The 21,244-nt window shown below is 42.4% G+C and overlaps 1 protein-coding gene across 2 annotated transcripts in view; it reads right to left on the reverse strand.

The window, feature by feature from the left end:
• MYZAP (myocardial zonula adherens protein) overlaps window positions 1-21,244 on the reverse strand; it is a 64,721-nt gene that overhangs the window by 32,717 nt on the left and 10,760 nt on the right. For both annotated transcript variants that reach the window (XM_060282785.1, XM_060282783.1), the window contains exons 3-10: window positions 14,802-14,960; window positions 14,009-14,101; window positions 11,221-11,334; window positions 8,641-8,793; window positions 7,772-7,897; window positions 6,722-6,850; window positions 3,013-3,098; window positions 177-282 (exon numbers count right to left, since the gene is read on the reverse strand). In XM_060282785.1, coding sequence (XP_060138768.1) covers window positions 177-282; window positions 3,013-3,098; window positions 6,722-6,850; window positions 7,772-7,897; window positions 8,641-8,793; window positions 11,221-11,334; window positions 14,009-14,101; window positions 14,802-14,960 — 966 coding nt within the window. The remainder of the gene's footprint in view (window positions 1-176; window positions 283-3,012; window positions 3,099-6,721; window positions 6,851-7,771; window positions 7,898-8,640; window positions 8,794-11,220; window positions 11,335-14,008; window positions 14,102-14,801; window positions 14,961-21,244) is intronic.

Raw genomic sequence — 21,244 nt, forward strand, 5'->3', positions numbered from 1 at the left:
AATGAAAATTTAAATTAACATTTTAAAAACATTTTAACATGTTTGTTCTTGAAAAAAATATTTATGATCATTACATCTATTTGATAATATGTTTCCAATCTCTGCCTTAAGAAAATCTTCACATTAGAAAATTAGGTTATTCAGAGTAAAAAATAAATTAAAATGCCACAACTTACTTCCTCAACCATGTGCTTGACTTTCTTCTGTTGGCAAAGAACCATGTCATCCAGATGTTTGATTCGTTCTCGCAGACTAGCTGTAACCTCCTCCAACTGATGTGACCTAACAAAAGATGTGAATACTAAATTAGTAAATTTAAATTAGTAAGATATAAATCTGTAGGAGACTAGCTGCCTCCCCAACACTGTATCAAATACTTTAAGAAAAGAAGATCTGTCAATCACAAAACCAATGACACATAAAGCCGACTACCACCTGCCTTAGATGATCTTTACCTTAAGAAAGGAAGCTTTTCATCAGTTGCAAAGTAATCTATTTTGGAGTATGAATCAGAGGAGGTAGAAGACTGAGAAGCAATTTAATTTGAAAGATTGTAGATTTTAGAATTTAATTTTAGAAAATAATTTGTTAAATGTATGCCTGGTCCATTTTACACTTGGCCACAATCCCTGGAAGGTTTTAAGTGGGACATATCAATAATCCTATCTGTCGGCATTTCATCTGGGGACAAAACAAACTCACTTCACTCCAAGTGAAAGTTCTACGTTATGTATGTACAACAGGGCCAGCCCAGGACGTTTGCTGCTTGATGCAAAACAGAAAATGCCCCCCCCCACTCCTACCCACCTCTTTTCTGCTGCCTGATGCAACTGGAGACAGCCCAGAGAAGCCCTGGCATGCTGAAGGCAGCAAGGGAGAAAAAAGGAGGCTGGAGAGGAGCAAGTGGTAGTGGTGGGGAGTGGCAGTGTAAGAACATAAGAAGAGCCTGTATGCAGCTGAACAGGTCAAAGGACCTGTCTAGCATTCTCTTTTCACAGTGGCCAACCAGATGCTCATTATGGGAAGCCCATATAACCTGAGTATAACAGGAACAATACTCTCCCCATTGCTTTTTACATCATTTTGTGTCAGTCACATTTTGTTGACGTGTCTTTCCTGTTCAGAGGTGTGTGTGTCCAATTTTAACAGAAAAGTGACCATACAAATGAGGGAAACTGAACCCTCCCCACTTTGCCAAAGTCCTTTCAGTCAGTCATTTTTCTCTCAGCACAACTCATTTCTGGTGCTGGAGCCTGGCCCAGAGATAGGGAGATGGATGATGGGCAGGTGTGGCTAGGGAGAGTTGGACTTCCCACCCACCCCACTTGCATAACCCTTATAATGTTAAAATTAGACTAGTCTATCAAGGAATGGGGCATACGCAGCGGTCACCATCATGTATGCTTTGGGCCAGAACCGCAGCTTTTCAAATCTTGTCTTGCCTGCCCTTTGAGTACATTCTGGAGCGTCTTGACAGTTGGGCTGGGCGATGTCAGCTTTTCAACATTGCAATGTATCACCAGTCAAACATTGCAATCTTTGTGATACACCACAAAGTTGAAACAACAAGCTGCATTGGTCCCAACTCAGCAGGAGCTGAGACACTTTCATGAGGCACCCCATGAGGTGCTGGGGCCACACAGCTTGTTTGTGCTTCTCAACTGGGGGGTGGGAAGGCTTCTGCCCCCCAGCTGAGTGAGCCCCGAAGTCCCTCCTGCTCATGGGCAAGTGTGAGGGACCTCAGGGCTTCTTTGTATAGCTTGGCTGGGGGGTGGGAAGGCTTCACCCAGCAGGATATCACGGGTGAACCTGCCACTGCTCCTGAGTCCCTCTGCTACCAGTGGCCCAATGTTGAAAGCAGCACTGGTGGCAGAAGGACTCAGCAGAGGAATTGGTTTCACTTGCGACATACTGCTGGGTGAAGTCGCCATCGTGGCCTGCCCCTCATACTGGTCCTGGCGATGCATCAATACATTGTCCAGGCCTGTTTGACAGAGTTATGTAAGACTGTGCTCGGTTCAAATTTCCTCACAGATTTTCTCCCCATGGCAGACCAAGTGCTCCTCATACAACAAATGCCTCTGTGCCCACCTGGAGGGGCTCCTGCACAGAACGCCAGACTGGATCCCTAGGGACTTTGGTGTGTCTGATCCAGCTCTTCTTATCTCCCCATTATAAATATTTCCTGTCAAATAATTTTCCTGACTGGAAGACACACCTCTGCATACAGTAGTTTTCTTAATTGCCCTTCTCCTTTATGTTTTCCAGGACTTGAGCTCCTAATTGTTATCGTCACCATAAAAGTTGTTGGGCAAAGAAAGTGTAAATGGTTCTCAGAAAATAGCCCACAAGGTATCCAAGAAAATCTGGATTTTTAGGGAAGAAAGAATGTACATAAATTTCTCAAAGGAAATGCTGATGTTAGTGATGCTCTTCTGTTCAATAATGAACATTCTCCAAATTCGAAGATGACCTTTAGTCGGGTCCTGTAGACAAGTGAAATGCCTGAGGCATCTTAATGCCTTGAAGAAAGGTCTTCCACACAATGAAGACTAAAGGAACATTTTTTTACAACTGAGAATCCATGCATGCATATTACCAGTAATAGCAGGTGGGGTGGAGCCACAAAGACACACCCCCCCACACACAATCAACATCACTACAGCTTACCTGGATGACACTGGGGGATGGTAATAAGGTCAGCGTTGCATAGCAAGAGCACTGGATTTTCTTTGCAACATAACCTCAACTTTGTGGCCACCCTCCTCCCCACCAGCCCTATACAGGTACGCTGCAGTGATGACCCCACCATACCAGTCACCACTGCAAATTACTATGGAAGAATTGTGCAGGGCTCCTTCTCTATAGAGAATGCAGATAGCAGCAGTATATATGGCATGCTGGGATTTTTTTAAAAAAAATTATAACATTATATCATCCAAAGTTAATTATCAACTACAGTTAGGGATAGTTTATGAGCACCAATAATCCTAGAAAGAATCAAGACCTCACCTTTGTCTGCCTGACTGACTGTGAAGGTTTGCTCCATTAAGTTGTATTTCATATTCTATGAGTTGCTTTTGCAGTTGATGGCGTTCCTATGTGGGAAAATACATTTTTATATATTTCTGTCTTCTAACGTGTAAGAAATCAACTGCAGTATACAAAACTCTTTTCATTGGAATGTACACACTGCTCATAGAAATCCAAACACGTAGACTAAAAAACGAGGTCCATTCATTCCTGAGCCCAGTTCTTAGTGCTCATGCTTTACCTTGAAAGCTGTAAATGGTTGGCACAGGGGAGGTGGGGCTTTCTGCAACGCAGTAGAGACAACACAGATAAGGCTTCAGTTGGTGCTAAGGGCTGGTAGAGACAACAAGCTAGTAGAACTACCATAGCAAGACCCTGGGAGCTCTCCAAGATCCTGCAAGTGCTCTGGGCGCCCTAGACTCCTGTCATAGCCTTTTGACAGGACACCATCAAGCTTCCCCCAACAGCCCCAAATTCTCATAGAACAGGACACCTTCATGAATGGCTACTTTACATCCAGCCCTTCCAAATTGGTGAAAACCACCAGAAAAGGTTGTCCTAGTTTCAATACTGTTACTTCTGCCTCCTACTTGGGTTGCCCAGTCATTCATGCCTTCTTTCCCTCTGCACTAAACACTGTACCTGGATACAGGTAGTTGCTTAGCCTCAAAATTCATATTGAAGAATGAGATCTGGTCTACATATGCATCAGAATGAGGTGATAAGAGTGGATTGTACCATTCCAGACTACAAGTGGGGGATATAATTTTTGAATAATCTCTTACATAAACGCCTCCCTGCACTGCCACCTTATCCTCACCTCAGGGCCAAATTAGAAATGGAACCAAAATAGAGCCCAGGAGGAAAAGGTATCCATACACTTAGAGAGCCTTTGAGATCTTTGAATGAATTGATGTATTTCAGTCTGACCAGAGTGCAAACATATACAACAACAGAGAACATACAGATAATAATAGATTAAAATTAAGTTTTATGAACTGATACACGATAAATAATTCAGATACAAAACAGCTAAAATATTTAAGTTAAAACCTTAACCACTGATTTAAAACATATTAAGATACTGGCCATTAGATTCATTCAAAGCTTATCTCCTTAATTTTATAGCAGCAGCAAAGAATTTAGCCACTTTTAAGGTAATCTCTGGTTCCCTATTAAGTATTTTAAGTACTGGTAGTAATCATCAGTTCTGCTTGTGGTGTGCTGCATGATTGGAGTGATAAACATAGAACGTACAGTATAACCTTGCTAATGACAATGTAGTAGGGCATGAGTAGCAGTTTTGGCTTCCTTCAAACCACATAGGCATATTTGCTCTGACTATGGTTTGCCTTCAAATCTGCCCTGCAGTAACGCAGATGGAAGGACATTGAATCTGGCAAGGGTAAAAGTCTTCTTCGTTCTCTCTTTGAGTTGTTATTATGTCATAATTTTCAAAAACTGCACACTGCCAATGCACATTCAAGGATCAGGTATATAGGCATATGTTACCAGCATAAGGTGGGTGTTTCCCCCTCTCAGCTATGTGAACACTAATCTTCTCTTTCATGGAAGAAAATTCCTATGCTCATATTAATTGCCACTATGGTGTTCCAAAATTAATTAAATCCTTTGCTTGATGAGTCCCCCCCCCCCGCATCTAATTGGAATTGTAAACTAGTCTTCCAACAGCAAAGAAATCAGTGTTTCAGAATGTGATCCTCAGCAACAACTTCAGGCTATACCCCCCAGCTCTCAGTGAATTGTATAATATATCAATGAAAATGGATGAACTGCACTGACCACGAGGACCTTCTTCATCTTCCTCCACCATCAGAGATGCAGCAGCTGACCACAAAGGAAAGGGACTTTTGCATTGTGGACCCTGGATTGTGTCTCCTTAGGGAGGCGTGCCGTCCCCCATCACTGCCTGCTTTTAGACAGGCAATGAAAAGTGTACTTTCCAGAGAGTTTTTTTTAGAATTGTTGCCTTCTTGAGAGATATTAGCAATTTGTTCATTTTGATAGTGGCCTGGTTTGCACATAACGCTTACTCAAACCATGGTAACTCAAACCAAATGCTAACTCAAACCAAGCCCCTCCACACTACCTGATCTAGAACCATGGTTTAGAATGAACAAGCCAACATGTGGGCCCCTGGAAAGGAAATTACAAATGCTTTGCTCCTCCCCAGTTATGTTGTGGTGCTATGGCATGGCTTGAATGAGTATGTCCTCCAAAAATGAGCTCATGATTGAGACAGCTCTAGCCAACCAGGAGTTGTAACCAAGGCTTGTCCTATGGTTTACTGGTCATGGTTTGTCTGGAGAGCTAAACCACAAGCTTGGGTTCAAACAATACATTAAGGCAGCCCACAACTTAGTGCACCACCAAAACAACTGGGGAGCAATAAAGTGGCTGCAATCCTGTCTCTGCGTGGCCACACCTTTTGTGATTCATGCTAAGGCATAGGTTGGCTTAGCAGCATGCATGAATGCTTTATCTTATATCTATTATAAGTATGTACAACAAGGTGTGTATCTAAATCAATCAATTAAACTAAACTTCAACAAATATGGTCACATATGGGAATGTGCAAGTCTTGTAAAGTAAATAGGTTTGGCATTCGGAGGATCACTAAAATAAAATGTTTAGATGTGTGAGAAGATAGGTCTACTTCATAGATTTTCTAGCTTACATTAAATTCAAAATAAAATCTTGTTAAATCACATTGAGAAATAGCCATCGTCTCAAAACTAGCATGACATTCACCTGGGGCAAAGTCCATGAAAAGAAAAGGGCAGGGCAGGAGACACAAGGAAGCAAGAGGAAATCTGCCACAACTTGTTCAACAGCAGTACTATGAATGTCACATGAGGTATGTGGGCAGCAGGATTGCTGCTGTCACTTGTAAAAACATATTCGATGCCTGGCTGTGATTTTCAACAAACAAACTCAATATTGAGCCCGTTGCCCTGTGGCTGCAGAAGTAAAAGGAAGGGCACCCTAACCCCTGTGATGGGGAACCTATGGCTCTGCAGAGGTTCTTGGACCCCAGCTTCCTTAATCTCTCACCATTAGCCATGCCGGCTCGCTGCAGCTGATGGGAGCTCAGAGTCCAACAGCATCTGGAGGGCTACAGAACATTCCTCTCCCTACTCTAACCCCTGCCACTGACTCGGAGGACTAGGGGCCACCGGAAGGCTGTGCCTCTCCCTTGCTCTCTCAAGAAAATTGCCACAGAAAGAGGAAGTCTGGTCTAGACTCAGACAAAGGCCAGGGAATGAGTAGATGTAGGAAGCCTGCTTCTTCCACTCTCTGCCAGAAAGCAACTGTGTCAATTGCCCTATGACAGCCATTGGAAGAAGAAAGTTGACGCTATGGCCAAAGGAGCAAAGGGCCTCAGCATTGGGGGAGGTATTAATGTGCTGCAAGTTGCTTTGGATAACATTTAATCAAATAGTGGTATAAACAACTATATTTATTTATTTTTTTAAAAAAATCGATTTGTGCACACAGAAATGGAGGATAAGTGTAAAAACAACTGTCCCTGATCGCTACTTTATATATGAAATACTTTCTGTACCACAACAACTAAGGAAACTTTCAACAATCTTTGTATTTTTGTAAAATGGATGAAGCAAGTACACAAGACAATTTAGTGAGGAATTTTGGTGTACACACTTACATCTTCCATGCGCAAAATAAATTGATCCAGCTCGCCAATTCTTTGGTCTTTTTCTTGTAAACTCATCTCGGTAAGTCTCATCTTCTTATTTGCATCTTCAATGGCTGTAAGTAGTCTATTTGTTTCAGACTGTGAAGAAAAGATTAAAATAGGCTAGATCAGCAATACACTGTATAAGCAAGGTAATGTCCTAAAGCAATGTTCTATCAGCAGAATATATCTCTGCTTCCAATTCTCTTGTCAGACTCATCCCCACTCTGCAAATCTCCTCTCCCAGACCCCGGAGAAAGCTTGGAGAACAGGAAGCTGCTTTATCCTGACTCAGACCATTGGTTCACATAGTTCAGCATTGCCTATTCTGGTAGTAGCTCTCCAGGGTTTCCGGCAAAAGCCTTGCCCAGCCCTACCTGGAGATGCCAGGGATTGAACTGATTCTGAATACAAAGCAGCAGCACCTTCACTGGTCTACAAATCTTCCCCTGAAGGGCAGTAAGCACCTGCTACCAGAGTTCATTTTGCAGTCACATAGTCCCCCATGATCCCCAGAAAATCCAACTGTGTGAAAAGGCATAGCTACAACCAACACACCCACTTTGTTCCTTCTGAGTTCTGCTGAGTTAAATGGGATTAAATTCCAAGTAAATGTGCACAAGACTAAAGGCATTTCAATTTTCTTCCTCTGAAATATTTAGGTTTATTTTTTCCCCTTTTTATTGATTTTACAACATACCCTCACAACCACAGTGTACAGTGGAAGATGACTTGGCTTCCTGATACTACATTAGTTGGTAAACTAGTCTGTACATATCACATACCGGTACATGTTCCGTTGAAATCAAATCAAAACAAAAACTATAAAACAAAGCATGTGTCCATCACTCAGCCTTGCAGCAACCCATCAAAACCATTTCCTCTTTACAAATGGCTGGACTAGGCACAGCTACTCAGCAAGAGGCCTGCTGAAACTCACAACCTGGGGTTTCCATGTTTAGTTTAAGACTCTTCTACCACCACAATAATACACAACACAGGAAAAAGCTTCCCACGTACTATTAGAGTTTCTTTCTCAAGTTTATGTTTCTGTTCTTCTTCTCGTAGCTTTTCTTCATATTGACTGTATAGTTTTCTGGTCATCTCTCTCATTACTTCTGCATTTGCTTCTTGTGAACATTCTACCTATTAAAAAAATGAGGACATTTCTCACAGCCAAATGAAACAGATAAGACAGAAAGCGAAAGGAATATATTGGCAGAAGAAAATCAGATGCCATAAAGCAGAAGCTCAAGAAGTTAGCCTAAGACATTTTATGCCTGAAGCTGAAAATCCAAACCCCTTCACCCCCCAGCCTTTCAACTTGAGATTCCTGCACTGCAGGAGATTGGACTAGATGACCCTCAGGGTCCCTTCCAAATCTATGATTCTATGATCCAACCTGGCACACAATCCTGAAATCACCAGTGAGTTGTCTGGCACAGGCCTCTTTCAAATTAAAGGGACGTATGCAGGAACACAGCTCCTGGTCAATATTTCCTTTTACCTTACTTTTCGGCAGAATAAAGGCTCCCAGACCAGTTTACAAATACCAAGACTATATATATTAGGCTTTCAGTCTCCGCTTTGGCAGCCTACACAGCTGTTCCCCAGAATAATGAAAAACAGAATTGCAACTAAAATTCATGAACACTACCAACAAAAACAAGGGGCAGGAGAATAGGCAAGTTTTGAGGTAAACAGATCCTGAATTCTGTGTCAATAAATGAGTAATGATTTAACATTCCACAGATACTGCCTTTCCAATCAGTCACTGTTTTGAAAAGATTATCACGTTCCTCATGCTGGGAGGCACTGCAATTTCCTTTTCCAGGCGTCATCAGCAGTAGGATCCTCTGCCACCCATGCAGTGTATTGCCTCAGCTTACCTTGAGTTTCAGCAGCTCATTTTCAACTCTGGCAGTTTCCAGCTGCTTCTGCTTTTCCTTCAGTTTTTCCATAGACTGTTCATGTGTTTGTTTTAGATTTTTTATTTGGTCTCGTATAACTGTATTCTCCAAAGTAACGTCAACTAAAGTTTTCTGTGAACATATTTTTAAAAATACAAAATTAATGCAGTTGCTTGAAAAACTGGAGAAACTTGAAAAAAAACTTCCTGTTTTTTCTCCCAGCATTGCCTCCCCACCCCGCGTTACTCCTTTGTGAGGGATGCAAGGACCAGATTTTCTGAGTTCTCCTACCAAGCAATACATATTGAACAAACTTTAAGATCAGACTTACCAAGTTTGTGCTGTACAAGAGACCCACAAATACAACATATTATTTGTAGGACCCAGTTCTATGTAAGATTTCTGAGAGCATGGGTGGAGAACCTTCAGCCTCTCCATTTGGCCGGCAAAACCATTTTGACAAAGCCATACCCTCTGACCTAGGCTTCATGTCATATATGTCGTCAGGTTTGAGGCAAGTGAAGCCCTGGCTCAGCCTAAAGGTGTTTGCAAGCACCACACACCAGCAGGGCTGGGCGATATCTGGTTTTCAACTCCATAAGATATCGCCAGCTAAACATGATGTAGTGATATATCACAATGTCTAGAAAGAAGGAAGAATGAGGAGATAAGGCAGGGAAGGGGAAAGCAAGCAGGCAGTGTTAATTCCTGGATGCGAACTTCAAAGCGGTTTGAACTGGCTCAGTAGCCAGCCCTTCGTAGGCAGCTGCACAGGTGATCAGTGACACTGTTCACAGGTTCTGCCACTTCATGGCGAGGTTAGGCAGGCAGAGTGTAACTGCCGGGATGCTGCAAGGCGCCATACACGCCGAGTAGCCACAGGGCACTGCTGGCCTCCTGGGATGCCAGCCTCCCTGAAACCGAGGCCATTCGCGGCACAGTCTCTCCCCAAAGCCGGTACGGGGCTGCTGCCAGCTCTGGTTCATATTCATGGTTGCCTCCTGCCACAAAAGTGGTGGCTACCACCCTCCAGAGCGTTGGCTCATGCTGTGCAAGGCGCCAGAGGCGGCTCCATTCTGCCTTAGTGCTAAGGTGCGGTTCCCGGTTGCAGCAATCACAGCCGCCAGCACATGCCAAGCACACAGCTTCGCAGGCAAGGAAGAGAAGCCACTGCTGTTTTCCATGTGCTGTGGGCAGGCACGTGGGTGAGTGAGTGAGCACACGCAAGAGGTGGGCGCAGGCACAGCTGCTGCCCCCAGACCCACTCAAGTATCTTGGGAGGCACTTTCAGCAAAACACTGGTGACGCCCAGGAGCGAAAGGCATGATGCTGGCATTAACGATTTATTGGATTTATTGGAAATTGTTACTGCAATAGAGACTTCAAACTGGTTTTGTGTGATGTATTGATAAATAGCCTAGCCCTACCCACCAGTTTGGAACACTCCTTACAAAGCACTCTTCAAGACTTGCAGAGTGATTTGATAGGGGCTTTGCATGCTGTGCATTTGCCCTCGTGGTTTGGTTTCAAACCCTCTCAACAAAAAGGGTTCTCTGGTGTCATTTTGATATCAGGTGATTGAAAGGTGTGTGGTCCCTATCCATTTGTCAAACTTTGCCCACAGAAAGTGGGGAAATCCAATAAACTTTCTCCACCCCTGCCCTAGGATTACTAGTGAATAGGGAATGGTGATGGAGAGGAGAATCTTCTGGTGCAAATCCATCCAAAAATAAACCAATTGTAGATTACTGTACTGTGAAATAGCAGTCTACCAAGCATGAAATGCTGGCTTTAAGACCAAAACACAATACATTACAACACAATACAGTGGGCTCACCACTTACACGAAGGTTAAGCTCCAGGAGTCCACATGCAAAGGCAATATTGTACAAAGTCAGGAACCCCTTAAACTGCCTTCCTGGGAGGCAGAGGACTGCTTACTGGACTCTGGAAAAACTTCCGGAGCACACTGGGACACTCTCAAAGCCCTCAGACAGCCCAGCCTCGAGGAAGGAGGTGCAAGGGAGGCTCCCAAAGCCTTCGCACCTCCTTACCAAAGCCTGATAAATGAGGTGGAAGGCTGCTTACCAGGCACTAGGAAGGTGGCACATGGGCTGAGAGCTTCCCAGGGCACTCCTGCAACCCTCCCAGATCCCTGTAAGCAAGGAAAAACCATTGGGTGTGCAAGTGGGTGGAGAAATAAATAAATTGATAGCACCGAACATCGAGTTTCCCCTGCTCTTCATTTATTTATTTATCCCCCACCCTCACACCCACACATAAGGTTGCAGTAGCATAAGTAAAGCAAACGTAAATTGTGGGCCCACTGCATTTAATATTAATTTATCTTGCAGAAAATGACGTAAGCAATTAACTCTAAAATGTAAGTTATTCACAATGCTTTTCTCCCACTGTATATTTAAACGAACAGAGTCTTAGCTCTAAATGTTTAACTAATTGTCATTTTGGCCTACCGACGCTTTATACAACTGGCGCAAGAGCCATGATGTTTGCCAACATAATCATGTATCTATAGTGACCATACTATCAGCAATTTACCTGCAACTCAATTGAGGCTGAGGTCAACGAGTTATTCATTTCACTGAAGCTATTCAGAGCTGCAGAGTGCACTTGTATGTGATTGTCCAATGATTCTTCTTGAGCACTTGATACCTGGAGAAATATAAGCAAGATTTCCCCCTTAACTTAAGATAGCAGGAACTGCAAGCTTACCAGTTGTTTTGTATTAAGGTTACCTGTTTATACAATGTGTTTTACAGGCATCTATGGAAATACATGTGCTCCATCATTACTTGCCACAGTGCACACTTTTGCAAGGGCAAGTAAAGTTGTGTTCTATGCTTGGCAATGAAATATATCCTGGCTTCCACTAAGAGCCCACTAAAGCTGTCCCAATGCACCTTCCTCAAAAGAAGTGCCAAAGGCACGAATCATCTTTGTGGTTCCTGCAGAGCAGTATCCCATGTTGTATGGCAAAAGACACTTGAAACTTACAAAGCTTCAAAAATGATGTGTAATAATGCATTAGTGGGTGGCTGTCCTAGAGGTCACATTCAAACCATATTTGCACTTAATACAGCTCTCTGGATTGCGGCCCTAATATGTATTTTTATAATATTCCTATAAAAATGCTCCACAATTTACAGTTGTAAAAATATTGATCACAAGGTGCATTAAGCACCTGACCCAGAATATTTTCAGAGTAAAATACAAAATGGCACTATACTGACATTGCAGCCAGATATTGTTGTTGTCGTTGTTTTTTAGTCGTTTAGTCATGTTCGACTCTTCGTGACCCCATGGACTAGAGCACGCCAGGCACTCCTGTCTTCTACTGCCTTCCTCAGCTTGGTCAAACTCATGTTTGTAGCTTCGAGAACACTGTCCAACCATCTCGTCCTCTGCCATCCCCTTCTCCTCTTTTCCAATGAGTCTTCTCTGCTCATGAGGTGGCCAAAATATTGGAGCCTCAGCTTCAGGATCTGTCCTTCTAGTGAGCACTCAGGGCTGATTTCCTTCAGAATGGATAGGTTTGATCTTCTTGCAGTCTATGCGACTCCCAAGAATCTCCTCCAGCACCATAGTTCAAAAGAATCAATTCTTTGGCGATCAGCCTTCTTTATGGTCCAGCTCTCACTTCCAGACATCACTACTGGGAAAACCATAGCTTTAACTATACGGACCTTTGTCGGCAAGGTGATGTCTCTGCTTTTTAAGATGCTGTTTAGGTTTGTCATTGCTTTTCTCCCAGGAAGCAGGGGTCTTTTAATTTCGTGACTGCTGTCACCATCTGCAGTGATCTTGGAGCCCAAGAAAGTAAAATCTCTCACTGCCTCCATTTCTTCCTCTTCTATTTGCCAGGAGATGATGGGACCAGTGGCCATGATCTTGGTTTTTTTGATGTTGAGCTTCAGACCATATTTTGGCTCTCCTCTTTCACCCTCATTAAAAGGTTCTTTAATTCCTCCTTACTTTCTGCCAGCAAGGTTGTGTCATCTGCATATCTGAGGTTGTTGATATTTCTTCCGGCAATCTTAATTCCGGTTTGGGATTCATCCAGCCCAGCCTTTCGCATGATGAATTCTGCATATAAGTTAAATAAGCAGGGAGACAATATACAGCCTTGTCGTACTCCTTTCCCAATTTTGAACCAATCAGTTGTTCCATATCCAGTTCTAACTGTAGCTTCTTGTCCCACATAGAGATTTCTCAGGAGACAGATGAGATCATCAGGCACTCACATTTTTTAAGAACTTGCCATAGTTTGCTGTGATCGACACAGTCAAAGGCTTTTGCATAGTCAATGAAGAAGAAGTAGATGTTTTCATTTGAGGCAAATTCCTGTGTTGGTATTATTGTTTGATTTGTTTTGTTTAATTCTTTGGTTTTCCTTTTGTCTTGTTTGTTATATTTGCTTTCTATATTTTACTTTTCTACATGCTGTTTTTTAAATAATTTCAATAAAGATCATTTTAAATCTTAAAATTTTTTTAAAAAAATAAAATAAAAAAATAAGTTATTCAAGCCCCTTCGCCACGACAAGACAGTGATCCATGAAGGAGGCAGCCAGATATACACTAGCATAAATGTATAGAGAGAGACTAGATAAGGTATCCAGGTAGCCTGTGCTTAATGTTTGACTTAAATCCAATACAAGAGTGAATGCAGAGATCTGCTTCACTGAAACAGAAGGAAGGGAGGATATTGCATACAGCAGCAAAATCTGAGAGGGATACAGCACACTGACCAGCATGTGTAATATTGAATCACAAAAACACACTAACAGAAAACCTCACAGTAATACAAACAATGCCAAGTAAGATGAAAGATCTAGACTTGCCAACATTCAATGAGAGCCATGTCTAGATGAAATTTGCATGGACTGGGGCACTCCTCCATAAATATGTGAATTATTCCACAAAAAGCTTACTAACCAGTGGCAACTAGGCCAGCAGGGTGTACTTTGCAGACATATGCAGAACAGAGAACCAGAGAAACACAGACAGATTTTAAAGGGTGGATTAACCAGGGAGGACAAAGAAAATGAAAGAGTGAAAGCACCCTATAACCTGTATTTCCACGCTTAGCTAAAAAGAGTGAAGGAACAATTAGGCAGGGACACACTGGTTGTGGAAGTAGTCCTTGCATCTGACTTATTCATGTTTGATAAACGTAACAATCTTTGAGCATCAGACCAATGTTGTATCCAGTTTTGATGGGAATAAAATACTCTTATTCATTCCATCTAAACAGTATCAACATACTGAGAATTCAGTAATTATTAAGCTTATCACTTTTGCCATCTTTAAAGTACATGTGTACTTACTGCCAGTTCATTTGTAAGCTCCTGGATTTTGCGTTTCATTTCATCATATTCTCCATACATTTTCTTTCTTACTTTTTCCAATGTTAATCTCACCTAATAAAATAAAATAAAATATATAAATCAAAATATTGAATCTTGCTTCCAATTCTGTGTAGATTATCATTTCCACAGCACAAACATATTGATCTATTTATAGTGATAAAAAGTAAAGGTGACCCCTGACCATTAGATCCAGCCGCGGACGACTCCGGGGTTGCGACGCTCATCTCGCTTTACTGACCGAGGGAGCCGGCATACAGCTTCCGGGTCATGCGGCCAGCATGACTAAGCCGCTTCTGTGAAACCAGAGCAGCTCACGGAAACGCCATTTACCTTCCCGCCAGAGCGGTACCTATTTATCTACTTGCACTTTGACGTGCTTTCGAACTGCTAGGTGGGCAGGAGCAGGGACCAACGGGAGCTCACCCCGTCACGGGGATTCGAATTGCCAACCTTCTGATCGGCAAGCCCTAGGCTCTGTGGTTTAGACCACAGCGCCACCCGCATCCCTATTTATAGTGATAACCAGTGCTTTTTTCTAGGGGGACGCAGTTGTACACATACCACTAAACATTTTGTGAATCTAAGTTTGGCCTCATTGAGGGGCAGTATTTCAATATGAGTAGAAAAATGAGAGTATTCCTAAACATTTTTTAAAAGAAAAAAGCACTAGTGATAACCAACTAAATCCAATACAACAGAATCCTATTTTTATTTTTAATGAACAACATCCTATACAGAAAACTCAACTCACATCTCTTATATATTTCATTTCTTCTTTCAGCTGTTGAGTTGACCATCCATAAACCACCATTTCTTTGTTATGATTATTATCAGATCTGCGCACCACACCATAAACCACACCGTGTGATAAGTTCCCTGCAGGCAATCCATTGGGAACATGGTAGAGTTGCTATAAAAAATAAACAGACTTAAGTTAAAGTCACTCTGAATTTCAAAATATTTTAACAAATCTGGTAAAGGTAAAGGGACCCCTGACCATTAGGTCCAGTCGCGGACAACTCATCTTGCAGCACTCATCTCGCGTTATTGGCCGAGGGAGTCGGCGTACAGCTTCCAGGCCATGTGGCCAGCATGACAAAGCCGCTTCTGGCGAACCAGAGCAGCGCACGAAAATGCCGTTTACCTTCCCACTGTAGCGGTACCTATTTATCTACTTGCACTTTGACGTGCTTTTGAACTGCTAGGTTGGCAGGAGCTGGGACCGAGCAATGAGAGCAGCTAACAATTCCCAAATACTGGATGCTTTCCTTCACCATTGTGAAGTTAATTCAGTATAATTATGTGTATATTTTCAAGTACCAGTAAGGGCTTTTAGAATTCTATTTTTAGGGTTCAGGAAAATCCCATGGAAAATAGAGATGGCGACTACAAAGGCCAATTAAGCTTGGTACTGATCATCTATCTAAAATCTATCTAAATAACCAGTAACTTCTTGCAGCCCTTGCGCAAAATGGTTCACATCCACAGAGGCATTTTAAAACCAATTTAAGTATATAGCTTAAAGTGTCAAATAATTACATTAAGTCACGTTGTAATACATGTGTATGACCAGACTGCCTCAGAATTCTGACTCATCAATAAAAATACATTGTTTTGTTTTGAAAGGAGGGGGAGCAAGCATATGCAATTTGAAATGGGTGTGTCGCCACACTGAAAAGCAGTTTTCCATTTCCTGGGTTAAATATTTCCTTTGTTGCTTTGGTATCAACCACTCCCCTACCGTCATTATTCTTATTGAAACATTCAAGAATTATTTCTGTGAAATACCAAAGAGCAAAGTAGTTTGAACTGGGAACAACTGTTTCAGAAGTATGTACTCTTCCAAGGACTTAAAGACTGCACACAGAACAAGAAGTTCTGGCAGGATTCTAAGTATCACATTCTCTCCACATGCACAAAATGGGGGCGGGAGGGGAGATTCTCTATATTAGTACAGTGGTACCTTGGTTTACAAACATATCCGTTCCGGAAGTCCGCTCTTAAACCAAAGCGTTCTTAAACCAAGGTGTGCTTTCCCATAGCAGCGGGGGACTCAATTTACAAATGGAACAGACTCAACAGGAAGCAAAACATGTTCTTATTCCAAGGCAAAGTTCACAAACCAAAACACCTACTTTGGGTTTGCAGAGTTCTTAATCCAAATTGTTTATAAACTAAGCTGTTCTTAAACCAAGGTACCACTGTACTGTCATGAAGAGTGTTCACCTTCTACAGTCATACCTCGGAAGTTGAACGAAATCCATTCCGGAAGTCCGTTTGACTTCCAAAATGTTTGGAAACCAAAGTGTGACTTCTGATTGGCTCCAGGAAGCTCCTTCCACTCTGCAGTTTTAATCTGAAATCTTAGGCGCAGTACTGCACTCAGAGCTCAGAAACTGCTCACGCTAATGAAATTCCCTGTTGCAAAATTCACCTAGAACAATGGGAGTTTTGAACGCTGACAGGGAGTAACAAACAGGGGGAAATCTGTCAGGAAATAACTTTCAAGGATCTGTGCTAAATCAAACACAGGCATATTTCTAGCACAGCACACCTTAGAAATCATACTTTTCCATGTCAAAACCCTAGGTTTTGCAAAAGTCCAGTAGACTGCCTCCTCTCCCCATGGCCCCTATATCTGTTCTGGGGGTTCTTCCAACCCTCCAGAGGAGATCTGGATTCTGGAGAGGTGAGGGGAACATGAAGAGGAGAGGAAGGGGAAGTGCCATTGTGCAAGAAAATCAATCTGCTACCAGATCTATCTACTTGGATTGTGCCCAAAGGGACTTACTATTGAGTAGACATGTATAAGATTGTACTACAGGCCCCTTCTCTTTCCAAATAAGTTGGTGAAAACTGAAGATATTCAGCCCAGCACAACGGCTACCTCACTACAATCCTGACTTTAGATCATTTGTAAATTAAATAGCACTGGCCTTAGCACAAAGATCCCGTGGGAACTCTGCTGTTTACTTCCCTCCATTGTGAAATGTGCCTGTTTATTCCTATTCTGCACTTCCTGTTCTTGCAACATCTGCCATTTCTTCTCTTCTCTCCCCTCCCCACATTTTGTTTACCATCTAGGCTCATTTTCAGAGTTCTGGAAAACTTGAAATTTGCAAACTTTTCTGTAACATTTTGATTGATTTAATAAAGGTATTGCCCAAATGTGGATTATGGAGTTTTTCCTATCGGCCAACACTGATCCCTTCCTCTTTTGTATATTTTAAACTAGTTACTGATCCCTCAGAGGGCTTTCACTGCTGCCCTGACTGCTGAATGTTTGACAGTCACCGGATTCACACATAATGCTAACCGATGGTTTGTTTTAACATTAACAAAATGTGGCTTGTTTCCGAACCCAACAGCATTCCTTAATGCTGTTTGTCCACTTCATCCCAGACACTCACCAAGTTACAAAAAGCATGAGACATCAGTAGCTGGAAAAAAAGCATGAGACACCAGTAGCTGGAAAACTAAGATGGCCTTCTTAGTAGTGGCGCCCTCCCTGTGGAACGCCCTCCCTTCAGATGTCAAAGAGATAAAGAATTAAACAACTTTTAGAAGACATCTGAAGGTAACCATGTTTCAGGAGGTTTTTAACACTTGATGTTTTATGTTTTTAGATATGCTCTAAGCCGCCCAGAATGGCTGGGCCAGATGGGGTATTATTATTATTATTACTACTACTACTACTACTACTAACCAGTTTGCCTATGAGATGACTTATGGGTTATTGAATAAACCATGGCTAAAAGAAACCATGGTTTATATGCAAATACAGCCAGTAGTCCATAAGGGCCATTGTAAAAGTTTTCCAACCATGCCCGTTAGCTTACATCTACAGTACATTTAAAAAAATATGCTAGCCCTGAGCCAAAGAAGCAAGAACAGAAGATCCACATCCAAAGTTAAAAATTTTCTTTATCACTCATATAGACACAATGCCACATCACAGAGTTTTCAGATACGTACAAATATAAAGGCAGCTGAGCTGCAGCTTGGAAAAATAAGCAAAAGCCTTGTTCTATGATTAGAATCACTGACATACAAAAAGCTAATCAATGGAAGAGGGTTAGTTTTCAAGCCACAAGCTTTGAAAAATACTGTTCAAAATAAGGCATTTAGAACATTTGTGAATATGTACTTGACAATAACTGAAACAGGTTTTAGGGGAAGCTTCCCAGCCTTGCCTTATTAAAAAACTAAATCCTTCCAGAGCAGATTATTAAGCAGAGCAAAGATATATCTTTTTATGCGCTGGTACTGCCAATGCACTTTCCTTAGCAATGTCACACTAAGCATACATAAAACAATGGTATATTTCTCTGCCCTTTTTGTTATCTCTCTATGACTTTTCTCCCAGAAACAGAAATTAGTGTCCTGTCCCGTCCCCAACCCATGAAATGGAACAAAACCTTCCCCCTTTCCTGCCTTAGCACTCTGCTACTTAAAGCAAACTACTGTATTCTTATTCATTTTATATTTAAACCACCCTTTATTAAAAATCACAGATTTTCTTCCAGCTCAGCAGCATCCCCAGAAATGAGTTATTAATTAACAAGATTTTCAGTTCTTTTTTTTAAGAACCATGCTCTACAAAGTGCCTCACAACATATATAAAATATAATGACACATCCAAATATTGGGGAGAAGACCAGTGAGAATATTCCTAGATGCAACTGAGCACAAAAAGGTAAGACAAGGATGGGGGCAAGTTTCACCCAGGTCAAAGACCCAGCTTGGTCTTTGTGCATAGACACAGATACAGGCTGGGAGCCTCAATGGCGCCACTATGGAGGTTTCACCTGGGGCAAAAAATATGGCTAGCCCCCCCCCCCCGCCAGCTACGGCTCTGCTTCCCACACATTCAATTTCATGTTAAAAACAAGCGACACATAAACCCTTCATATGCTCATAGGCCAGAATAGTGGATAACAATTAATGTTGCTACCTCATCACATTTAGCTTGGCCTATGTGGCAGGTAGCGCTGTGGGTTAAACCACTGAGGCTAGGGCTTGCCAATCAGAAGGTTGGCAGTTCGAATCCCTGTGACAGGGTGAGCTCCTGTTGCTCGGTCCCAGCTCCTGCCAACCTAGCAGTTCGAAAGCACGTCAAAGTGCAAGTAGATAAATAGGTACCGCTACAGTGGGAAGGTAAACTGCATTTCCTTACGCTGCTCTGGTTCAGCAGAAGCGGCTTAGTCATGCTGGCCACATGACCTGGAAGCTGTACACCGGCTCCCTCGGCCAATAACGCGAGATGAGCGCCGCAACCCCAGAGTCGGTCATGACTGGACCTAATGGTCAGGGGTCCCCTTTATGTGGCTTTTTAGTAACCTCTTGCCCATGGCAAATAAGAATTGGTGACAAGCACAGAGAAAGAAAGCTGGCTCTTTTTTGTCCTGGCTGTTGTTGTGACATATTTACATAGTTAGACAAGCTAGTCATTGTTTCATCTGAGCTAGTAGTTTTTGTAAACTTATGTGCAAGGCTGTCTTCCATCACAGACAACTCCGGCATCTCACAAAACACATTTAGTCATGAACACAATGAGGCATGTAATGGTTAAATAAAACGTGCTGATCAGCTTACAACAGTTGTTTGGCAGGGTCATCCAGTTAGTGCCAGTGAACCACCAGCCTGACACTGTGCCTCAAAAGAATGAAGCCCAGCCCCATTTCAAAACGTACCTTGGCATTTATAGAGCACAGCTATTTCCATATGGCCTCGTGAAATTGTGGGTGTGATGATAACAGAGCTATTACTGGCATTGCTTCACCTCTTTGTGAGCCTCACTTTGCAATGAAGGCCATGGGGGCAAGGAGAGAACAGTGTCACCTGTGCACATTCAGCACCATACCCATTTCTGCATATATGGTAAAAGTTCTTATATGCAAGGTCCCACACTGGATCTATGAGTGTAGGATTAATCCTTTCCCTCATGCACCCCAGTTTCAATTACCCCCCTCCAGCTACTATTTTTTACATTGCAAGGAAATGCATACAGGTGGCGCTGTGGTCTAAACCACAGAGCCTAGGGCTTGCCGATCAGAAGGTCGGCGGTTCGAATCTCCACGACGGGGTGAGCTCCCATTGCTTGGTCCCAGCTCCTGCCCACCTAGCAGTTCGAAAGCACGTCAAAGTGCAAGTAGATAAATAGGTACTGCTCCGGCGGGAAGGTAAACGGCGTTTCCGTGCGCTGCGGACAAACACAGGTTCCCTCAGCCTATAGAGCTAGATAAGCGCCACAACCCCAAAGTGGTCTGCGACTGGACCTAACAGTCGGGGTACCTTTACCTTTACCTTTACCTTTACATATGCATGTTTCTTCCCATGGGGCAAATGACAGATGGAGAGGATTTAAATCAGGAAAGCACCACAAGGAATAAAAGTAGGGGTAGGAACCAAAAACATCCCTCAGATCCAATCGGGGCTCCCACAGGAAATCCTAATTACCAAGATCCTAATTACATATTTTCTGAGTTGCAATTAGTTGTGCCCAGAAAGTCAGAAGATGCTGACTGAAAATTTATGCTACAGTACTAACACTGGTCAGAGCCCTAACTGAAAACTCTGAGGATTTACAGCTGTCAACTGGCCAACAGCATCACCAACAGAAGGTGTAGCACAGCACTTGTTTGACAACACAGCACTGCAGCCACATCTGAAGAGGAGTCATGGAATTCACAGCTTTTAATTAATGTTTAGAGACAACATAGATACGGGAGGGAATTTTAAAATTGCTGACTGAGCTGGGGGCACAGATTGGCTTTTCTGAGCAGTTAAGTAGATGGCTTTTATCAGAATATTGTTTATTATTATGATTTTATATTTGGCTGTAGAATGTTTTGGGATTGTTATATTTAATTTTGGATCATTGTATTTAAGTATTACTATTTAACAGTGTAAATAATAATACTTCATGCTCATGTAGCATATTAACATTCTGTAATATTTACAACAGTCCTATACTATAGAATTATTGTCCCCACATTACAAATCAGGGACTGGTGCGGAGAGAACAATAGCTCCCTAACGTCACTAGTAGATTCATGATTTAACCACATTTGAACTGGCGATGACTCAAATCCCACTATTAAGACAGCCATAACACTTCTGAATCCTAGGTCTTAAAACCAACTACCCTTGCTCCCTTGCTTTCATATCATATGCCTAGAATTGCTCCTATTA

This window comes from Zootoca vivipara, chromosome 14 (assembly GCF_963506605.1).
Source record: "Zootoca vivipara chromosome 14, rZooViv1.1, whole genome shotgun sequence".
Lineage (NCBI taxonomy): Eukaryota > Metazoa > Chordata > Lepidosauria > Squamata > Lacertidae > Zootoca > Zootoca vivipara.